Raw genomic sequence first — 16463 nt, 5'->3', positions numbered from 1 at the left:
TGAGTCCAGATGCTGTTGTTGGAGAACCGGCCTCCAGCCCACCAGCTCCTGGACACCAGGAACCCAAAGACCCCAAATGCATGGAGCCTGGTCCTTTCACTAAAGGCCACTCGGCCTTACTGCTTGATATCACACGATGTAGAGACGTCATGGTCATCGGGGCTAGGCAGTCCTTCCTTGCTGTCCACCTACTGTTGACACAGACTTCGACCTAAAATTTGCAACCTAGATAGGGACAAGCTGGAAGCCCAGGTCACATGTGCCACATTCCAGGAAATCCTCTCCGATTTTCAAGGGAGAAGTAGATAACATCTTTCTGGGAGGGGACAGAGAGGGAGGCAGGCTGGAGATTGTCAGAACTCCTTCCTGACACTGCCTCTCCCATATTTTCCACGCTTACACTCTATCCCTGTGCATTCCTAGCGCTGTCATAGAAACCAGAGACGCTGTGGCCCTTGGGAGTGAGGTACAAGGACAGCCAGCATCCAGCTACTCTTGAAGGCCAGGCAGTCCACACCAGGTGAGGTCCTATAACTTCCCACCCTGTCGCTGAGCAAGAGAGACCACTGGAGGGTGGAGACCTGACTTGCCACCTTCCCCGGGAACACCTCATCCTCACAGCCTGCCGAGGTCACCTTTTCCATCTGACTCAGACTCACTAGGCGGTTGAGATCGTACAGGCATCGTGTCCCGCGCCCCCTCCCCAGCTTCCCTGGCGCACAGTGCAGGGCGAGGCCGGACGCGGGGACAGGAAAGGCAGAGGCTTTATTCGCTGTCGCGGGGGAGGGCGCGCCAAGCAGGACGGCCAGCTTCGGGAGGGAAGGCGGCGGTGGCCGGAGCCAGCAGCACCAAGCCGGGTGGCCGGCCGGCGCCCGCATAGCTCAGCGCCAGGCGCTCCAGGCGCCGCTTGCGCTCGGCCGCCTGCGCCGTAGCGTGCAGGGGTCGCAGCAGCGCTGGGGGTGGCGCGCCGGGGCCGCGCAGCAGGAAGTCGAAGCCCGCGCGGTCCCGCGGGTCGTAGAAGAGTGGCCCGGTGGCTGGGTCCGGGCCTGGCGGCCAGGCGAACGGGAAAGGTAGCGTGAAGTCCTCCGTGAGCACGCGGATAGCGAAGTCGTCCTCTTTACCCAAAGCGCGGTAGGCGCGCCCGATGCCGCGGAAATGCGCCTCCCAGAGCTGCGCGTCGCCGCCATAGATGTCGGGGAAGCGCGGCGCGGGGGGCGCAGCCGGACCTGCGGCGGGCGCGACAGTCAGCTTGGGGGCCCCACGCTTGTCTCCGGCGCGGGGAGGCTGAGGGACATGGAAGGAGAGGCCACTGGGCCAGAAGAAACAGGTGAGGGCTGCTGGAGAGTGAGAACTGGGCCCTCTCTCAACACCTAAAGGGGACCTGCCTCCATCCCTGACCTCTCTCCTGCCTCCTGTCTCCTCTCTCTGCCAAGGGGAAGTTGTCCACTGTCCTGAGGGAAAGCATCAACAGACTGTGGAGGCCTACAAGGTCCTGAGAGTATGAAAAAGTCAGGCCGCTGGGTAGAAAGTTCAAGATAGGGAGGAGACTAGTTAGCCAGGAAGCCAGGATAAGCAGGATTCACCCAGCAGGTAGCGGCAAGCAGCAGCTGGGGCAGGAGTCTGACTGCTGTGAATACAGCAGACTATGGGCCTGGCCTGGGGTCTTCAGCTTGGTTCCCAGGAGGAGGAAGGAAGTAAGGATGAGAGTGGAGCTCTCAGGTGGAGATACTACGGGGTGCTGGCATGACAGCAAATGCTGGTCCCCACGATGGGGACCAGTCCCAGTTTCAGACTGGAAAATATGTGGGCTCCCACTATGCAATGGGGGTCAACATTCCGTTTTCACGACAGGCAAAGGTCTAAGGACAGGAAAATCATGACATAGGGTTGCAATAAACCCCCACAGTGCCACACCCATGCCTAGGGGCCTCTGTTATTATTCTTACATAGTGCACTACTGAGTACCTGCTGTGTGCAGTCAGTCAGGCTCTGGGCTAGGTACTGTCTATAGCCATGAGCCAGACAGCAAAGCTCGTTCTTCCACCTTCATGGATAAACAAATGCCTTCTTGAGTCAGAACCTTGGGCAGGATGACGGGTGTTATGCCAGGAGGAGAGACCAACTGGGGGTGACCCACCTAGCCCAGTGAGGAAAGCCAAACCTGCAGATGATTTGAGATGCACGAGCAGGAACTGCAGGGCCACACCTTCAGTCTACAGCTCAAAGGACCAATGGAGTCCCTGCCCCGATCCCTGCAGCCTATCCTGTCTCCCCGGCTGCCTTCTAAGTCCCTGTCTTACTACTCAGTACCAGAGTGGGGTGCAGCCACAGAAGGGGCCGCTGTGGGTGTTCGTCTAAGGTGCTGGTAGAAACAAACTTTGGAGAAAAGAGGGCTGCAGTGGATCCTGGGAGAGGAGACAGTGACTCCATCCCATCCCTGGGCATGGAGAGTGATTTTTATCAGACTGCCCTTGTTCCCAGGTGAGTACAGTTACAGAGGTACGGTAGGGAGGGCAGTGGCAGCTGCCTCTGGTCCAGGTGAAGCCGCTGGGACCAGGACAGCCCTGAGAAGAACCCTGCTGCTGAAGATGTCTTAAAGCTAGCCAATGGGGAGATGTAGAGTAGGAGCGCTGTGGAGGAGGGAAACCTCAGGGCAAAGGTGAGAGAGGAGCAACTGAGGCCAGAGAACATGGAGAGTTTGATTTGGGATGGGTTGGGTTGGAGAGCACAGCTGGCTGGAGACAGACCTGGGGAGATGGTGTTTAGAGCCAAAAGAGTGGATGAAATCACCTGGGAAGGAGGGAAGGGAGGAAGGAGAAAGAGAGAAAGAGAGAGGAGGGAGGGAGAGAGAGAGAGAGGATCCAGAGCCAAGTCTGGGGCCATACATCTGTCCTTGCCAGGTCAGAGAAGCCAGTGAAGAGACCAAAGAGAAGACAGTGATGTAGGAGCAGTATGGGAGATTCTGGAAGCAGATCAGGCTGAGTCACGTGCTGCCAGTGGGTCACATCAAATGAGGCCTGAGAGCTGGTCTCAGACTTAGCATCGTGGAGGACATCAGTGACCTTGACCTGAGTTGCTTCAGGGAAGTACAGAAATTAAGCCTGATTAGAGCAGGTTTCAAGAGCAAATGGGAGAGAAAGGTTTGGCAGCGGCAAAGATTTGTTATAAATGAGAAGCAGAGAAATCAGGCAGTTGCTACAAGAGAAGTGAGGTTGAGAGAGAACAGAGAGCCTCCCGCCTCTGTGGTAATGGCTGAGGACAGCCAATGCTTCTGCCTGAGGGTCGTGACTGTATCAGAGAGAAGGGTGGGCAGCTGGCCTTGGCTGGGAATGGATAAGGTGGACAGAGCCAGGCATCAGTGTGTGGGAGCAAGTACTTGAGTCCTACAATGGCTTCAAAGTCATGGGGAGAGAGGTTTATAGCCAGGAACTGGGGCACAGAGAGAAGGCACCTAGCTGTTGCTAGGAGAGAGACCAGGCAACCAAGAAAATAGTCAGGGGCCTGGCCTGATGGAGGCACCCTTCAGTGAGCTGTTAAAAAAGGGGGGGTGAAGACCTGTTTCTTCCAGCTAACAGGACAGAGACAACAGAGGGGGTACCATTGGGGCAGGGAGTGCCAATCAAAGACAGGAGAAAGAGAAGGCTGGCTGGGTGGGAGGCGAGACAAAGCGGGAAGTGCAGGGAGGTGATGGCTTAAAAACAGAGGGTGTGTTTCCCCCAAGTAGGGCAGGAGCTTCCTCAAGGGAGGAGACCAGAGAAGAATCCAAAGATGGATGTAGGGGAGCTGTAGTCACCATGCTGACCAGGTCTGGGCCAAGCTAGATGAATCCAGAAGCCTGGGCCATGGGAAGGGAAGAAGTCAGCAGGATGATAAGAAAACAGTCCGTGATCAGAGAGGGTGGTGTCCCCACAAGGGTGGAGGGCTGGGGTTCTAGAGGGTTTTAAGGAGGTGTGGCCAGAACAAAGAAGGTCCTGTCTGCTCTCACCCAAGGCTGGCAAAGGATGGGGGTGGGGCAGGAAGGAACTCAGAGGAAAAGAGTGGAGTCCTCCACTGCCAGGTCCCCACCCCCACTTTCTGGAAGATAGCTGGAATGCTGCTTCCTGTTCCCACATTCTCAGGACCCCCTCTCTATCGGCCCCCCAACACACAGAAACACACTTCTCATCAGACATCTTCCCCATGTGTCTCACCTGGAGTGGTGACAGGGGGCGGGGCCAGACCAGTGGGGCTGAGGTCCCCAGAGCAAGGGGAAGCCATGTCAGAAGCTAGGGTCCCACTTCTGTTTACTTGGCTGCCGGGAGACTGGGAGGCTCCTTCTGGAAGACAGAACCTTGCGTTTAAAGGGGCCCCATCTGGAGGGGGGATGGGAAGGGGGATGGGATCAATCTGGTATTCACATGCCAGCCTGTGCCCATGGGGCTGCTGAGAACTTGATCCCCCTCAGCCACAGTACCCTGTCATGGGCACTGCAGGGTTGTTTCCAGAGCCTGGAAGCCCCACCAGCAGCTCCTAGCTTCAGCAACTCTAGTCGAGCCCAGACTTAAGTCAAACTAAGTCTCCTGCTTCAGGAAGCCTCTGTGGACTTGTGCCCTCCCCTACCCCCAACCCATGGACACAGCACCCTCTCGGAGGGAATCAAGGATGTGGGGATGACAAGGTAAGAACCTCCAGCAGGGATTGCTGTGGATAGCAGGGCTCCCTGAAGTCAGGAGCTCTGAGCACTGTAGCATAGCCTTCCTGTGGTGCCTCCCTGAGCACTCCTAGTCCAGGAACTAGCCATGATCCCTGAGAGAGGCTGGGTGCTATCACTCCCCTCCACACATGCCTGCAGGCTGTAAGAAGGCCCAGGAACCAAGACAATCTCAGAAGAAGTGAATGTCCATGCTTGTAGTTGGGTCTGGGGCCTGGAAGAGAGAAGACCCAACCTCTAACCATCATGTGTGCAAGTTCACTCTCAGGGGCTATTTGTTACCCAGCCATGCTGACTGATACGGCAGTGCTACAGTGGGAGAATGGGGGCAGCTTCGTGGAAGAGTAGCCTATCCATCATCCTCCATCCCCCAAACATCTGCATTTCACATCTCCTGCTATCTCCTGCCTTGCTATCCTCTGCAGGACAAGCACCATCTTGCCCTTCCGGTATCTCTCTGTCCTCCTTCAAGAGGCCCTTTTGGTCTGCTTTGTACCTCTGAGCCCACAGAGCCTTCAAGGGAAGTCACCTGTCTGAATTAGTCCTTCTCTTGACGTCTGTGGCCTCATGCATCCTGGGAAGGAGTGTGTCTTGCTCTAGACAGCCCATACTAAGACCACTACCTTTCAATTCCATTCAGTCATAGTGAAAGGGCTGAAGTGCTTCCCAGTCCCCAAACAGCCACAGCCAGGCTGTTGGTCCCCTGACTTCCCTAACTCTTAGGAAATGCTGGTTCCTGGCCACTCATGACACTCCACCCCAACAGTGCTTTGGTTCTGTGACCCATGCACATCGGCTTACACCCTCCGCGATACATCAGTGCGCTACCCTGCCCATATCCTAAAGTCTTGGACCAGTAGCCCTCATCCTTCCCCAGCCCTGCCAGCCACCGCTCCCCGTGGCTGGGAGTCAACAGTATGGTAGGAGTGAGATCTGCCATATTGCCTGCCATGGTAGCTCTTTTCACTTAATACAGTGTCTTCAGGAGCAGCCACACATGCAAGACATCGGCTTTCCTTCTTGTTAAAGGCTGGGTGGTATCCCCTGGGTGCCTCCATCCATTCAATCCTAAACGGACACAGGCGGCTCCCACACCCTGGCCTTGTGGCGGTGGCTGCAAACGAGGAGTGACAGACATATCCTGAGATCCTAATCTTGATGGTTTTGGATGTGTGCCCAGAAGGGCGATTACTAGATCATATGACAGTGCTATTTTTAATTTTCTGAGGAACCTCCATACTGCTTTCCTTACTGGCTGCACCCTGTCACACACTTCACTCACCAGGCAGGAGCATTCCCCTCTCCCACATCCCCCAAGTCTTGCTTTTCAGTAGTCTGCCCTGACAGGTAAGAAGAACTGACAGCTTGCCGTGGGCACACCGCCTGGGTTTCTAGTGATGGAGGCACCTGTTCTTGAAGCTGCTGGACAGGTGTCTGTCCACTCTGGAAAATGTTACCCCAGTCCAGCTCTGCTTTCGCTGGGGTTTCTCTGTGGACTTGAGTGTTTTCTTTTCTTTTTTTAAAGATGTATTTATTTATTTTTATGTATATGAGTACACGGCGGTAGCTGTACAGACGGTTGTGAGCCTTCATGTGGTTGTTGGGAATTATATTTAGGACCTCTGCTCGCTCTAGTCTAGCCCGCTTGCTCCGGTCAACCCTGCTCGCTCTGGCCCAAAGATTTGTTTATTAGTTTTCATAAGTACACTGCAGCTGTCTTCAGACGCACCAGAAGAGGGCGTCAGATCTCATTACAGGTGGTCGTGAGCGACCATGTGGTTGCTCGGATTTGAACTCAGGACCTTTGGAAGAGCAGTCAGTGCTCTTACCCACTGAGCCATCTCGCCAGCCTGAGCATTTTCTTTTACTGTTTGGCTGTAACATCTTATCATAATTAGAGAAATGACTTCCAGTACCTTCCCCTGGCTGGGGTGTCCTCAGGGCAGAGGGGAGGACTGCCTTTTGTCTTACTGTTTCTTGTACTTTGCTGTAGTTTTTGCTTGGACACTGTCTTCTCCATCTGTGTCTACCTTCTTCCCCTGGGCTTTTGGTTTCCTAGCCAGGGAGACCAATGCCAAGCCTCCATTTCCTAGGTTTTCTTATAAAGGTCTTGCAGTTAATTCCCAGCCTGAGGTTGATGTCTCCAGAGGGTGTGAGTTGGTGAGAAGAGGGGAGCAGACCCATGCCTGGCCACTCTGTCAACAATGCAGCTCCTCCATCCTTCACCCGCTGGGCCCAGCACAGTTCAAGGATCTGCCGCCCTAGAACTCAGAAAACCAAGCCTGGCTTCTCAGAGGCCAGCAAGAGCTAGGAAGGTGCACTGTGGTTCCTTAGGAAGGAGCCAAATTCCTGGATTCCTGAGTTGCAAGGAAAAGAAAAAGAAAGAAAAAAAAACTGCATTGCTAGACACTGAGAGCTGGGAGCGGATGGGCCTGAGAGCAGCCAGGGGCTCCCCTGAAGTGGGTCAGGTTCCTCTGGCTAGGAAGCAAGTATGCAAGGGTTTTGTAGTAAAGCCCAAGAGAAAAACACCCACATCTACCCTGAGGAGGTAAGATGCTGGACTCCACCCTACTGCTGGCCCTAGGATGGCGGAAGGTGCTATAGGGAAGCAGCTCACTACAGAGGCTCCAGGACAAGGTGGCAGGCTCAGTGGAGTCCTACCATCACATCCCCTCCTCACCCCCCCACTCCCCCCCAAAGACAGTCCTGTCTGTGACCACAGCACCACCTACTGGCTGCATAGTGGAGGAGCCAGGCAGGTGACACACTGAGGGAAGATTGAGAGCCTGGAAAGAGGGTCTCAGATGGCCAGGAGGCCTCGTCCCACACTGGACTTGTTTAGTGGCCTGAGTTTGCATCCTGCTTCTGCCACCAACAGCTGTGTGACCAATGTATGGTCCCCTCTGAATTTCATTCCAGACCAGAACAGTGGGTACATCTGACCTCTGGGAGGCATGAGGAAGAAGCAACCCCTGCTTGACAGGGCACCTGTGTCTGGCAGATGTTTGATGTTCACTGGCAGGCCAACACAAGCCTGGTATAGCCAGGAGCACTTCTGAATCCAGGTTCTCATGCATAGCATGTATGCCTGTGACTCACGCAAAGTTACCATTACAGTTTCCCGCCCACACAGGTATGGTGTACAGCTAAGAAAAATGGTCTTAGCATAAGGACAGCGACAGAGCTCCAAACCCAGAAAGGGATATGTGTGGAGACTTGAGATAATCTGTTTAAGCTTCCTGTGACTTTATTTAGCAACCAACACACAAAATTCCTAAAAATTTAGGAATCACTCAGAGCCTCCTGGGCTGGCTCCCACACACCCTTGGTCAAGGGCCCTAGGCAAGAAAAAATGGTTATCAGGGCCCGAGGAGCCACCACACACTCACAGAAGCCATAGCACCAGCTATGCTGCGACCCGCCACCCTAAACGAACCTAGGTTTCAACTCTGCCCCTCAGACAGAGCACATGGCCTGTGGGCTCATGGGTATTGGGAAATCTGGACTGACAATATCAAGATGTGAACCATCTCTAAGTCAGCTAAGGGACTCTTTCTGGCTGCAAGCAGTACCCTCTTAGAGTGCCCTCTAATGGTGAGGGCCCTTGGGCCTCATTCACTTGGTTACCAGCTCTTGCCTTTCCTCCTAGGCAGAGAAACTGAGCTAGAGCAGTCATGGGGACTGCAGATCAAGGTCAAAGCTACTTATAGCAGTCTCCGGAGCCAAGGTGATCAGTCCTCAGTCTCCAGGGCCTCTGCTGTGAAGAGCTAGGCCCACTGCCTCCACAGACTAGTGGCCTTTGCAGATGTCATCCACACAGTCTCATATGTCAGAGCTCTGTGGTGACCCCAGACACCTGATGGGTCACACCTGGCTCCTCCCTCCGCCTTCCTCAGGGGCCCCACCCTTAGACTTGTCTTCACAGTGCCACACAAGCAGACCTCAAACCCTCATGGTGTCTGCACACGCTATCCCCTCTACTTCCCAGGTCCTCAGCCTAATATCCCTAACTTACAGGTCAGCTGCACTCTCACCTTGAGGCCTGGCTTCCTGCCTTGCCTCCCACACTTTGTGAGTGAAAGTGAGTCCCGGGAATGCTCGAGGCTGAGCACGGTGATACTCAGCATCATCAGCCAAGGCTGGCATTTGTTACCATCTCTCACAGACTGTTAGACTGGGGTGGTGGCCACCATTTGGCACCACAACCAAGATGACCCTAGCATGCCCAGACACTGTACTGAAGTACTCTATCCTCTCATTAGGTCTCAGAGCAGCCCCAAAAGCATGGTAGATATGCTCCCATTTCACAGGAGTGGAGACTGAGGCACAGAGAGGCTGGATGACTGACACTGAGACGTAAGATCAGTAAATGGAAAGGCTGAATTTGGTGTGGGGCAGTTTGCCCCACCCTAAACTTGGAACCTCAGCTGACCTCAATCCAGGAGCCATATCTATGAGAGGATGTTTGCCAGGCATGTCTGTGCAATAGCACCCAGACAGGAGAGCATAGCATCTCATGTGTACAGCTGGAGCCCTCAAGAGCAGTTACAGCCCCAGCCTAGGCCCTACTATCACAACAGGGACCTGGACTTCTATAGCAGATGGTCCACTCATCCACAAGCTACAAAGAGTGTCAGAGGTGTGAGGAACCAAGAGACAGACATGAAGCAGCCTTACTGGGGGCACATGTCCACAATGCATGTGTAGACCCAAGCACACATTCCTGGCCCACGATCCTCAAACAGCGCTGGCACCACAGCACTGTCTCTAGAAGGATGCTGTGGACACTGGAGCCATTATGACCTCAGGGTGAGGTCAGGGCCAGTCAGGGCACCAGCGAAGGGACAGTACCCAGGACAGTGCTAGCCGGTTGGTGAAGATAGAGCTGACAACTGGTACCTGTGGGTGTCCTGCTCTGAGTCTCAACATGGATGGGCAGCATTCTGACAGATCTCACAGCCACAGCTCAATTGATAAGCCCTCATCAACCATGTCCCACAACCCCAGGTCAGTTCAGCCTTGGAAGACATGGGAGAGCCAGAGGCCACCCAACCTGGGATGGCCATGCTGGCGCAATGTCTAGGGGTATCATCCCCAAGAGCAGGCTAAGAGGGACATGGGGTGGGTCCTATGTTGCTGCTGCTCTCAGTGTGATAGGAGGAGTGTGGAGCTGGACCACGAGCTCTATCCTTACCAGGAGAGGAGACGGCAGAAACTGCTCGTGAGGACCAGAGATGAAGATGGGCAAGGGTCACAACAGTGTGAGCCAGCAAATGGACAGCTGGACAGACAGGGGTGGGCTGCTGCATACCTCCTTGTCAGCTTCTTCAGGGGAGAGTGGGAGGGACACAATAGCTTGTGTTTTTACAGACTTGACCCCAAGAAGAGGAGATACTGCTGCTCACTCATCTCACACACACACATACACACATGTGTACATGCATACCCACACACATACATACAAATATATGTACCTTCATGTACATATACACACGTGTACATACACATGCATGTATGCACACACATGTATGTATATGCACATACATGGGTGTATACACATGTATACACATAAATACACATGTATATGCAGGCAAATGAGGTACCCACAGAGTAGCTTTGCCCACAGGCCACAGCCTCAGCCTAGCCTTCCAGGTCTGCTGTTTAAATTGACTTCTTCCTCTGCCACATGGTCTCCCCATATCTTGCTCCTGCCTACAATGTCCTCAGCTCCTTTGTGTGGTCACCTTTCCCTGTGTCCCACCTCATTGCAATGTGATCCCCATGAGGGGAAGTTGAGAGTAATAGTTGTGACCAACTTTGCTTTGTGCATAGGGCCAAGCTCCCAGAGGCCAGCTTTATGAGGACATAGTCTACTCTGTACAGTGACAGAGCACCAAGGACTGGGCTTCTCCACCATTCTTGTCCCCTACAGTTTCAGAACAGAATTTCCAAATGTGACAACTGAGATTAGCCGGTTCCTGGCTCACTTGACAGCCACCCTCTAGCTGAGCATTCACATGGGACATCCTCCTATGAAGGCACTAACCCTGTGCTTAGGCCCCATCCCCAGGACCCAGTCATTTGGAAGGTCCAACCTCCAAGGATACACGGTGTAGTGAAGATTTCACCTGAGCCCTGGAGCAAGGAGAGAAGTCTGTCCATAGCAGGGCAGCAGCCTGCTCCACAGCCAAGGCCTCCCCTCTGGCCAGGTGTCTGCCCCTTCTCTGCCCAACTTTAGAATAGTTTCTCCACAAGCTTGTCCCCAGAACCAGGGAAACAATCCCCCTACCCAAGGGCATCCTGCCAGATCCAGAGGGGGGAGCAGGAGACATACCAGCCTGAGGTGTCTGCTGGAGTGCTCTCAGACAGCATGTATGCTAGCCAGGTTAATATTCTGAAGGCTGTATTACAGGGCTCCATCCAAAGATTCAGAGGGGTTGGGGTTGCCTTGGAGATGAGAATTGGTAGGAGACTGTCAGTTATACCTTACCGGCTGAGAAGTGGTAGAAAATTATGTAGAGTGAGGAGGGTCAGGCTGAAGTTTCAGACAAGTTTGTCAAGATGACACCTAAGTACGGCTTGAAAGAAGTGCACAGCTAGGAGCTAGAGAGATGGTTCAGCATTTAAGAGTGTACACTGCTCTTGCAAAGTCTGCTTTTCAAGAACCCATATCAGGGGACTTGCATCTTCTGTAACGCCAGCTCCAGGGAATCTGATGCCTTTTTCTGGCCTCTGCAGGCACGTGTGTTTGTGTGTGTGTGTGTGTGTGTGTGTGTGTGTGTGTGTGTGTGTGTGTGTGTGTAATACATATATATATATAATTTAAAAAACAAGGGACCAGAAGAGCAATGATGGGGAGTGGAGTGACCTCCAGATAGAAAGGAGCAGCTAGTGCAAATGTCCTGAGGTTGTAGCTTGCCTAGTGGTTTAGAAACAGCCAGAGCTCACTGGACTAGGGTAGAACAAGCAGGAAGCAGGAGGAAATGAGATCCAACAGGATGGGTTCCCTTCTGCTCTCTGGGTTTTGTTTGGTTTTCCCCATTTCCTGTACAGACTTAGACTTATATATGATAGAATTCACCGATTTGAGAGTGTCCTAGACCACAAATAAGAAACAGCTCAGTCTCCAAACATTTTCCCACACAGCCTGGTAGTGAGTGAGCTCCCAGCCACACTCAGCCCAGGAGCCACTAACCAATGTTACCTTTTCCATAATGTTAGGAAAATGACACGGAGTGTAGCCTTGGGGTCTGGCTTCTTCCGTGTGTCATACTGTGTTTCTGATGTCTTGTACCATTATCGATCTGTTTTACCGGATTTCTGGGGGTGTGCTACAGCTGTTTTAGAAAGCGCATTTGCATGCTTTGCGATTTTCCTGTTGTAAGTTAGGCACTATTAAACGTTTGTGCAGGGATTTGTGTGTGACTCAAGTAAACACACACAGCTGGGGTGCCTAAGTCCAACTTCACCCAACTCTTTTCCCCAAGTGTTGAGATTGTAACATTCCCCACCCCAGACTTCCTGCTTCCACAGACCCATGGCTTTTGATGTATTAGGTTTTCCTGATATTATTTTAGAGATGCTTGGAGCTTCCTCTGCCATGGCTTTGGTTTGGGGGTGTTTTTTTTTTCTGACCTTAAGAGGGACGATATGGCTCCGACCATCCACTGCTCTGCCATCTGCTGCTCTTCACAGGTGGCTGTCCCATCAACTGTTTTGCCTATGTTTTGTTCAGTTGTCCATGAGTGAGTTTGACTCTGAGTTTCTTGATCTATCTGGGACCCACCCTTTGTTACTGGTGTGATCTGCAAGGGTTTGCTTCCAGGCCCTGCCACTCCACCTTTCCCTCTGAATACCCTTCACACGTTCCGTTTCTATTATTTAATCAAGTATCTATATTTTTATTTTGTGGTTGGGTAGTGCTTTTGTCACATCTAAGAAGTCTTTGTCACTCAAGGTCATGAGAGCATTTCTCCTGTTTCCTTCTAGAACTTTCAAGAAGAGTTCAGCATTTCTTTGAACTCCATGCTGTTTTGGGTTATTTTATGCATGTGTTTAAAATATAGATAGGGCTTGCTTTGTGAGCATATGTCCGACTGTTTCACTGCGTGCAATATGCTGGCAAGTCTGGCCTCTCTTTCCTATTGGAATTGCTTTTGCAAATTCATCAAGACTCAGTTGCTCTGGTCTGGGGAAGTTGTTCAATGGTTGGTACACTTGTCTAGCAAGTACTAGGATTTGGATCTTCCGAAACCAACGGGTATGCTGGATGGTCATGGCCGCCTGCCTGTAGATCCAGCCTCTGAAGAAATGTCTTTGTTGAGAAATTATCTTGTTAATTGACCCTGCCCACTGTGGGGGGTGCCATCCCCACAGTACAATGTTTAATGGATGTCATGAAGATGCTCTTGCCTCATTCTTAATTAGGAAGGAAGAGTCTATCTTTCATGGTTAAATGTGATAGGAGCTGGGGGCGGGGTTAGGAGCTGGGGCGGGATTAGGACCTGGGGGCGGTGTTAGGAGCTGGGGGCGGGGTTATGTGCTTGAGGTCCTTTTGAGAGGGCTCCTCTAATTCCCATTTCGATTGTGATTTCATTGTTGCATTTTTCAAACATGTTCTCTGCTTCTGTTGATTGAGACTTTATTCTTTAGTCTGTTAATATGGGAAGTTACATTAATTTCCTTGTATTCTCAAGAGGAGCCCCACCTGGAGATGACAGGTGAGGCGTTCCCTATATTTTTAAGAAAACTTGTGTCCTTAGAGGAAGTGTATGAGCCTGTACTTTCCTTTTTTGCAAGTTCACCGATGGCCAGGTGTGGTGACACACAACTTTAATCCCAGCACTCAAGAAGCAGAGGCAGCTCCAAAAACCAAAAAAAAAAAAAAAAAAAAAAAAAAAAAAAAAAAAGCAGAGGCAGGTGGATCTTGTGAGTTCCAGGTCCCAGGCCTGCACAGTGAGACCCTGTCAGGAAGAAGAGATGGAAAGAGCGGGCTTGAATGTCTCACAAGATGAGTGGTACTGTGTTATTTCTTCTGTTTTCTAGATAAATATCAGTATTATTTCTCCCCCAAATGCACTGTAAAAAGTAAGGGGCTTGAACTGTTCACTGTAGGACATTTCAATATAAAATGATTTTTATCATATATGATCTTTGTTATTTGCCTTGAGAATGAGTGTTAGCATTTTATGGCCTTAAGTGTCTGTCCAGTCTGTTTATGTTGTCATCCTAGCTTGAGTAAAGTTATACATTCTATTCCTTTATCATCCTACAAACACTATAAGATGCATAGTTAGGCACCACTCGATTTTAAATTAATCATTTGTATCTTCTCCTTTTTGCTTTTTTTGCTCCAATAAACCCACAAGGGGATTTGTCAATGAATTTGGCTTTTCAAAAAAACAGTATCAGGCATCGTTGGTTCTCTCTGTTTGGGAGGAAGGGGTTCATTTTACTTTGAAAATTTTGTCCATATAGCACATTTTGATAAATTTTACCCTCCCCTAACTCCTTCCAGATCCCTCCCACCTCGGTTTGTTAGTATTTCTTTGTTTGTTTCTGATTACTTACAATTCTTTCCTTCCACCCTGTGGGTCTTGGGGATTGATCTCAGGTCATCTGCCCTGATTAAAATGTCCTTACTGCTCAGGCACCTTGCCAACCCTCTGGTTCTTGCTCTTTTCTTTTCTTAGGTTTAATATGTTCTGTTTTATTTTTACAGATAGGATCCTAGTCCCTGGAGATTCATTTATTTTATATGTATGAGTGTTTTGTCTGTGCACTGCATGCCTGCCTGGTCCCCACAGAGTTCAGAAGAGGGTGTCAGATACCCCTGAAACTGGAGTTGTGTACCAGTCATGTCAGTCTTAGAATCCAACCTGGCTCTTCTGCACAAGCAAGTGCTTTTAATGTCCAAGGCGTCTCTCCAGCACCTGTCTTGTTGTTTTTGTTTTTAAGACAGGATCTCACTATGTAGCCCATGCTAACCATGAACTCATAATTCTGCTGTCTCAGCCATGTGAGTATGGATTACAGCTGAGCCCTGCCCCTCGCAGCACGAATGCAGTTCATGCAGGACACACAGACCTGATCTTTCTTCCTTCATTTTGGCAGTCTTGTCTGCTAGATGGCAGTGTTTGAATCACTTATATTCTGTGTGACCATTGCTGTAACTTGGCCTTCTTGACCCTTCATTGTCTTTTTGCAGTTCTGACTTTGGGTTGATGTCCTTCTTTGTCATCGCTTAGGTATTTATAGTACTCGGTACAGCCTCTGCCTTGTGCCACATCATTACCGTTGTCACTGTGCCAGAGCTGTCAACACATTATTACGACTCTCCCATGATCTTACACTGACGTTATATATTTTAATTCTATATGTGTTACGAGCCCACAATGCATTATTTCACAGTAAATATTTTAGACGAGCAGAGACCTTTTCTACTCAGCTGCATATTTAAGCCTCTCCAGTGCTCTTTATTCTGCTATTTCCATACATGGATCTGTCAGTCTCCTGCCTCTGGGTCAAAGGGGGGGTCTCCTCTAATACTGTCTGTGGTCTGGGTCTCTGAGGATGAATCCATGGGGGGAGGGATGCGTGTACACATGTATGAAAAGTGCCACATCTCACCTGAAGGTTTCAAAGGTATTTTCTTGAATAGAGCCTTCTAGATAGCTGAGATTCCTCCTCCCCCCTCCGCCCCTCTCCCCCCTCTGCCCCTCTTCCTGCTCTTCGGTTTTGCGTGGTTCTACCAGGGACACTGCTGCCCTGGTTTCCTTTCATATATCTTTGTTTTTGTTTTTGTTTTTGTTTTTTGGTTTGGTTTGGTTTCTCTTGCCTTTGGATTCAGGCGGCATTTCCTCGTCCCCACCCCCACCCCCATGTCATTTGGTGCGTTCTTTGTGTCTCTCTGCTCGAGGCAAAGTCCTAGATGAGTGGATCTGTAGTCTTTATCCAAACCTGAAAAGTAGTAAGAGATTCTAAGTTGGCCCCACAGCTTGAAAACTCTGCTCCATCCTGTCTAGTCTGCTTATGTTTTCGTTTTCAGATCTTTGCTATTTGCCAGTTTCTCCTTCCTAGGTGTATAGTCTGCTGTTGGAGTCACCCACTGGAGTCTTCATCTGAAGCATGATTCTCGTCCTTTTTATGTCATCTCTTTCTTTCCTTATCATCCTTGTGTCTCATTCTACCAAGTTGAATATAACTGTTTCGGTGAACTTGTCTGCTAATTTTGTGACTCCAACACTGATATGCATCTGTTTGTTTGTGACAGGATTTCACACTGTGTAGCCCTGGCTAGCCCAAAACTTGCTATGTAGACCAATCTTGCTGAGATGTCCTCCCACCTCAGCCTCCCTAACATTGGGTGTACCATATTCAACCTTCCATATTGATTATGGTCTGTTATTTTTCTTCTCTTTGTGGATTGTTTCTTGCTGTGTTGCATTTCTGGTAAATTTCAAGCGGTTGCCAGGAACCATGAACTAGACCTTGCTCGGTATGATGCTGTTCCTACACACATTCAGCTCTGTCTGGAATGTGGCCTGTTAAAACAGCTGGTCTCTTCGAGCCTTGCTTTTTAGAGCTTCGACAGGGAGAGCCAGAGCATCATTGCTTGGGTACATTTTTTTCCCTGTAATTGATGTGACTCCTTAAAGACTTCATTGTAGAGATGGGAAATACTTCCTAGCCCTGCATCAGTGCCAAAGCTTCCTCCACTCCTACTCCTTCACACAATAAGGTCAGATAAAGACGGGCTTGGAAGGGGACTCTG

The 16463-nt window shown here is 50.7% G+C and overlaps 2 protein-coding genes across 9 annotated transcripts in view; one reads left to right on the top strand and one right to left on the bottom strand.

Moving 5' to 3' along the window:
* Positions 1-746: 746 nt before the first annotated feature.
* Positions 747-9438, bottom strand: LOC116073785. 2 transcript variants are annotated; one of them, XM_031345877.1, is made up of 3 exons: positions 4826-4899; positions 4191-4316; positions 747-1226 (listed from the first exon to the last, which is right to left on the bottom strand). In XM_031345877.1, exons 2-3 carry the CDS (start codon positions 4255-4257, stop codon positions 766-768), a joined length of 528 nt encoding a protein of 175 aa, XP_031201737.1. In that variant the 5' UTR covers positions 4258-4316; positions 4826-4899; the 3' UTR covers positions 747-765. The 2 variants fall into 2 exon arrangements, 1 of the variants encoding a protein (XP_031201737.1); XR_004111905.1 differs by lacking the exon at positions 4826-4899 and adding an exon at positions 9368-9438 and having other exon boundaries at positions 1113-1309.
* The window catches only part of LOC116073759 (maestro heat-like repeat family member 5), an 81829-nt gene continuing 69695 nt past the window's right edge, over positions 4330-16463 (top strand). For 4 of the 7 annotated variants that reach the window (XM_031345855.1, XM_031345830.1, XM_031345821.1 and 1 more), the window contains exon 1: positions 9512-9697. Coding sequence is in view for 6 of the 7 variants with exons in the window: in XM_031345830.1 (XP_031201690.1) it covers positions 9618-9697 (80 nt within the window). In the remaining variant the exon portion in view is untranslated. Of the gene's footprint in view, positions 4658-9510; positions 9698-16463 lie in introns of those variants that run through there. The other 3 variants (XM_031345845.1, XM_031345864.1, XM_031345839.1) reach the window with 2 other exon arrangements.

Source organism: Mastomys coucha, unplaced genomic scaffold (genome assembly GCF_008632895.1).
Source record: "Mastomys coucha isolate ucsf_1 unplaced genomic scaffold, UCSF_Mcou_1 pScaffold11, whole genome shotgun sequence".
NCBI classification, from domain to species: domain Eukaryota; kingdom Metazoa; phylum Chordata; class Mammalia; order Rodentia; family Muridae; genus Mastomys; species Mastomys coucha.
Note: the sequence above shows the minus strand (reverse complement) of the source record. Positions and strands in the feature narration are given on the sequence as shown.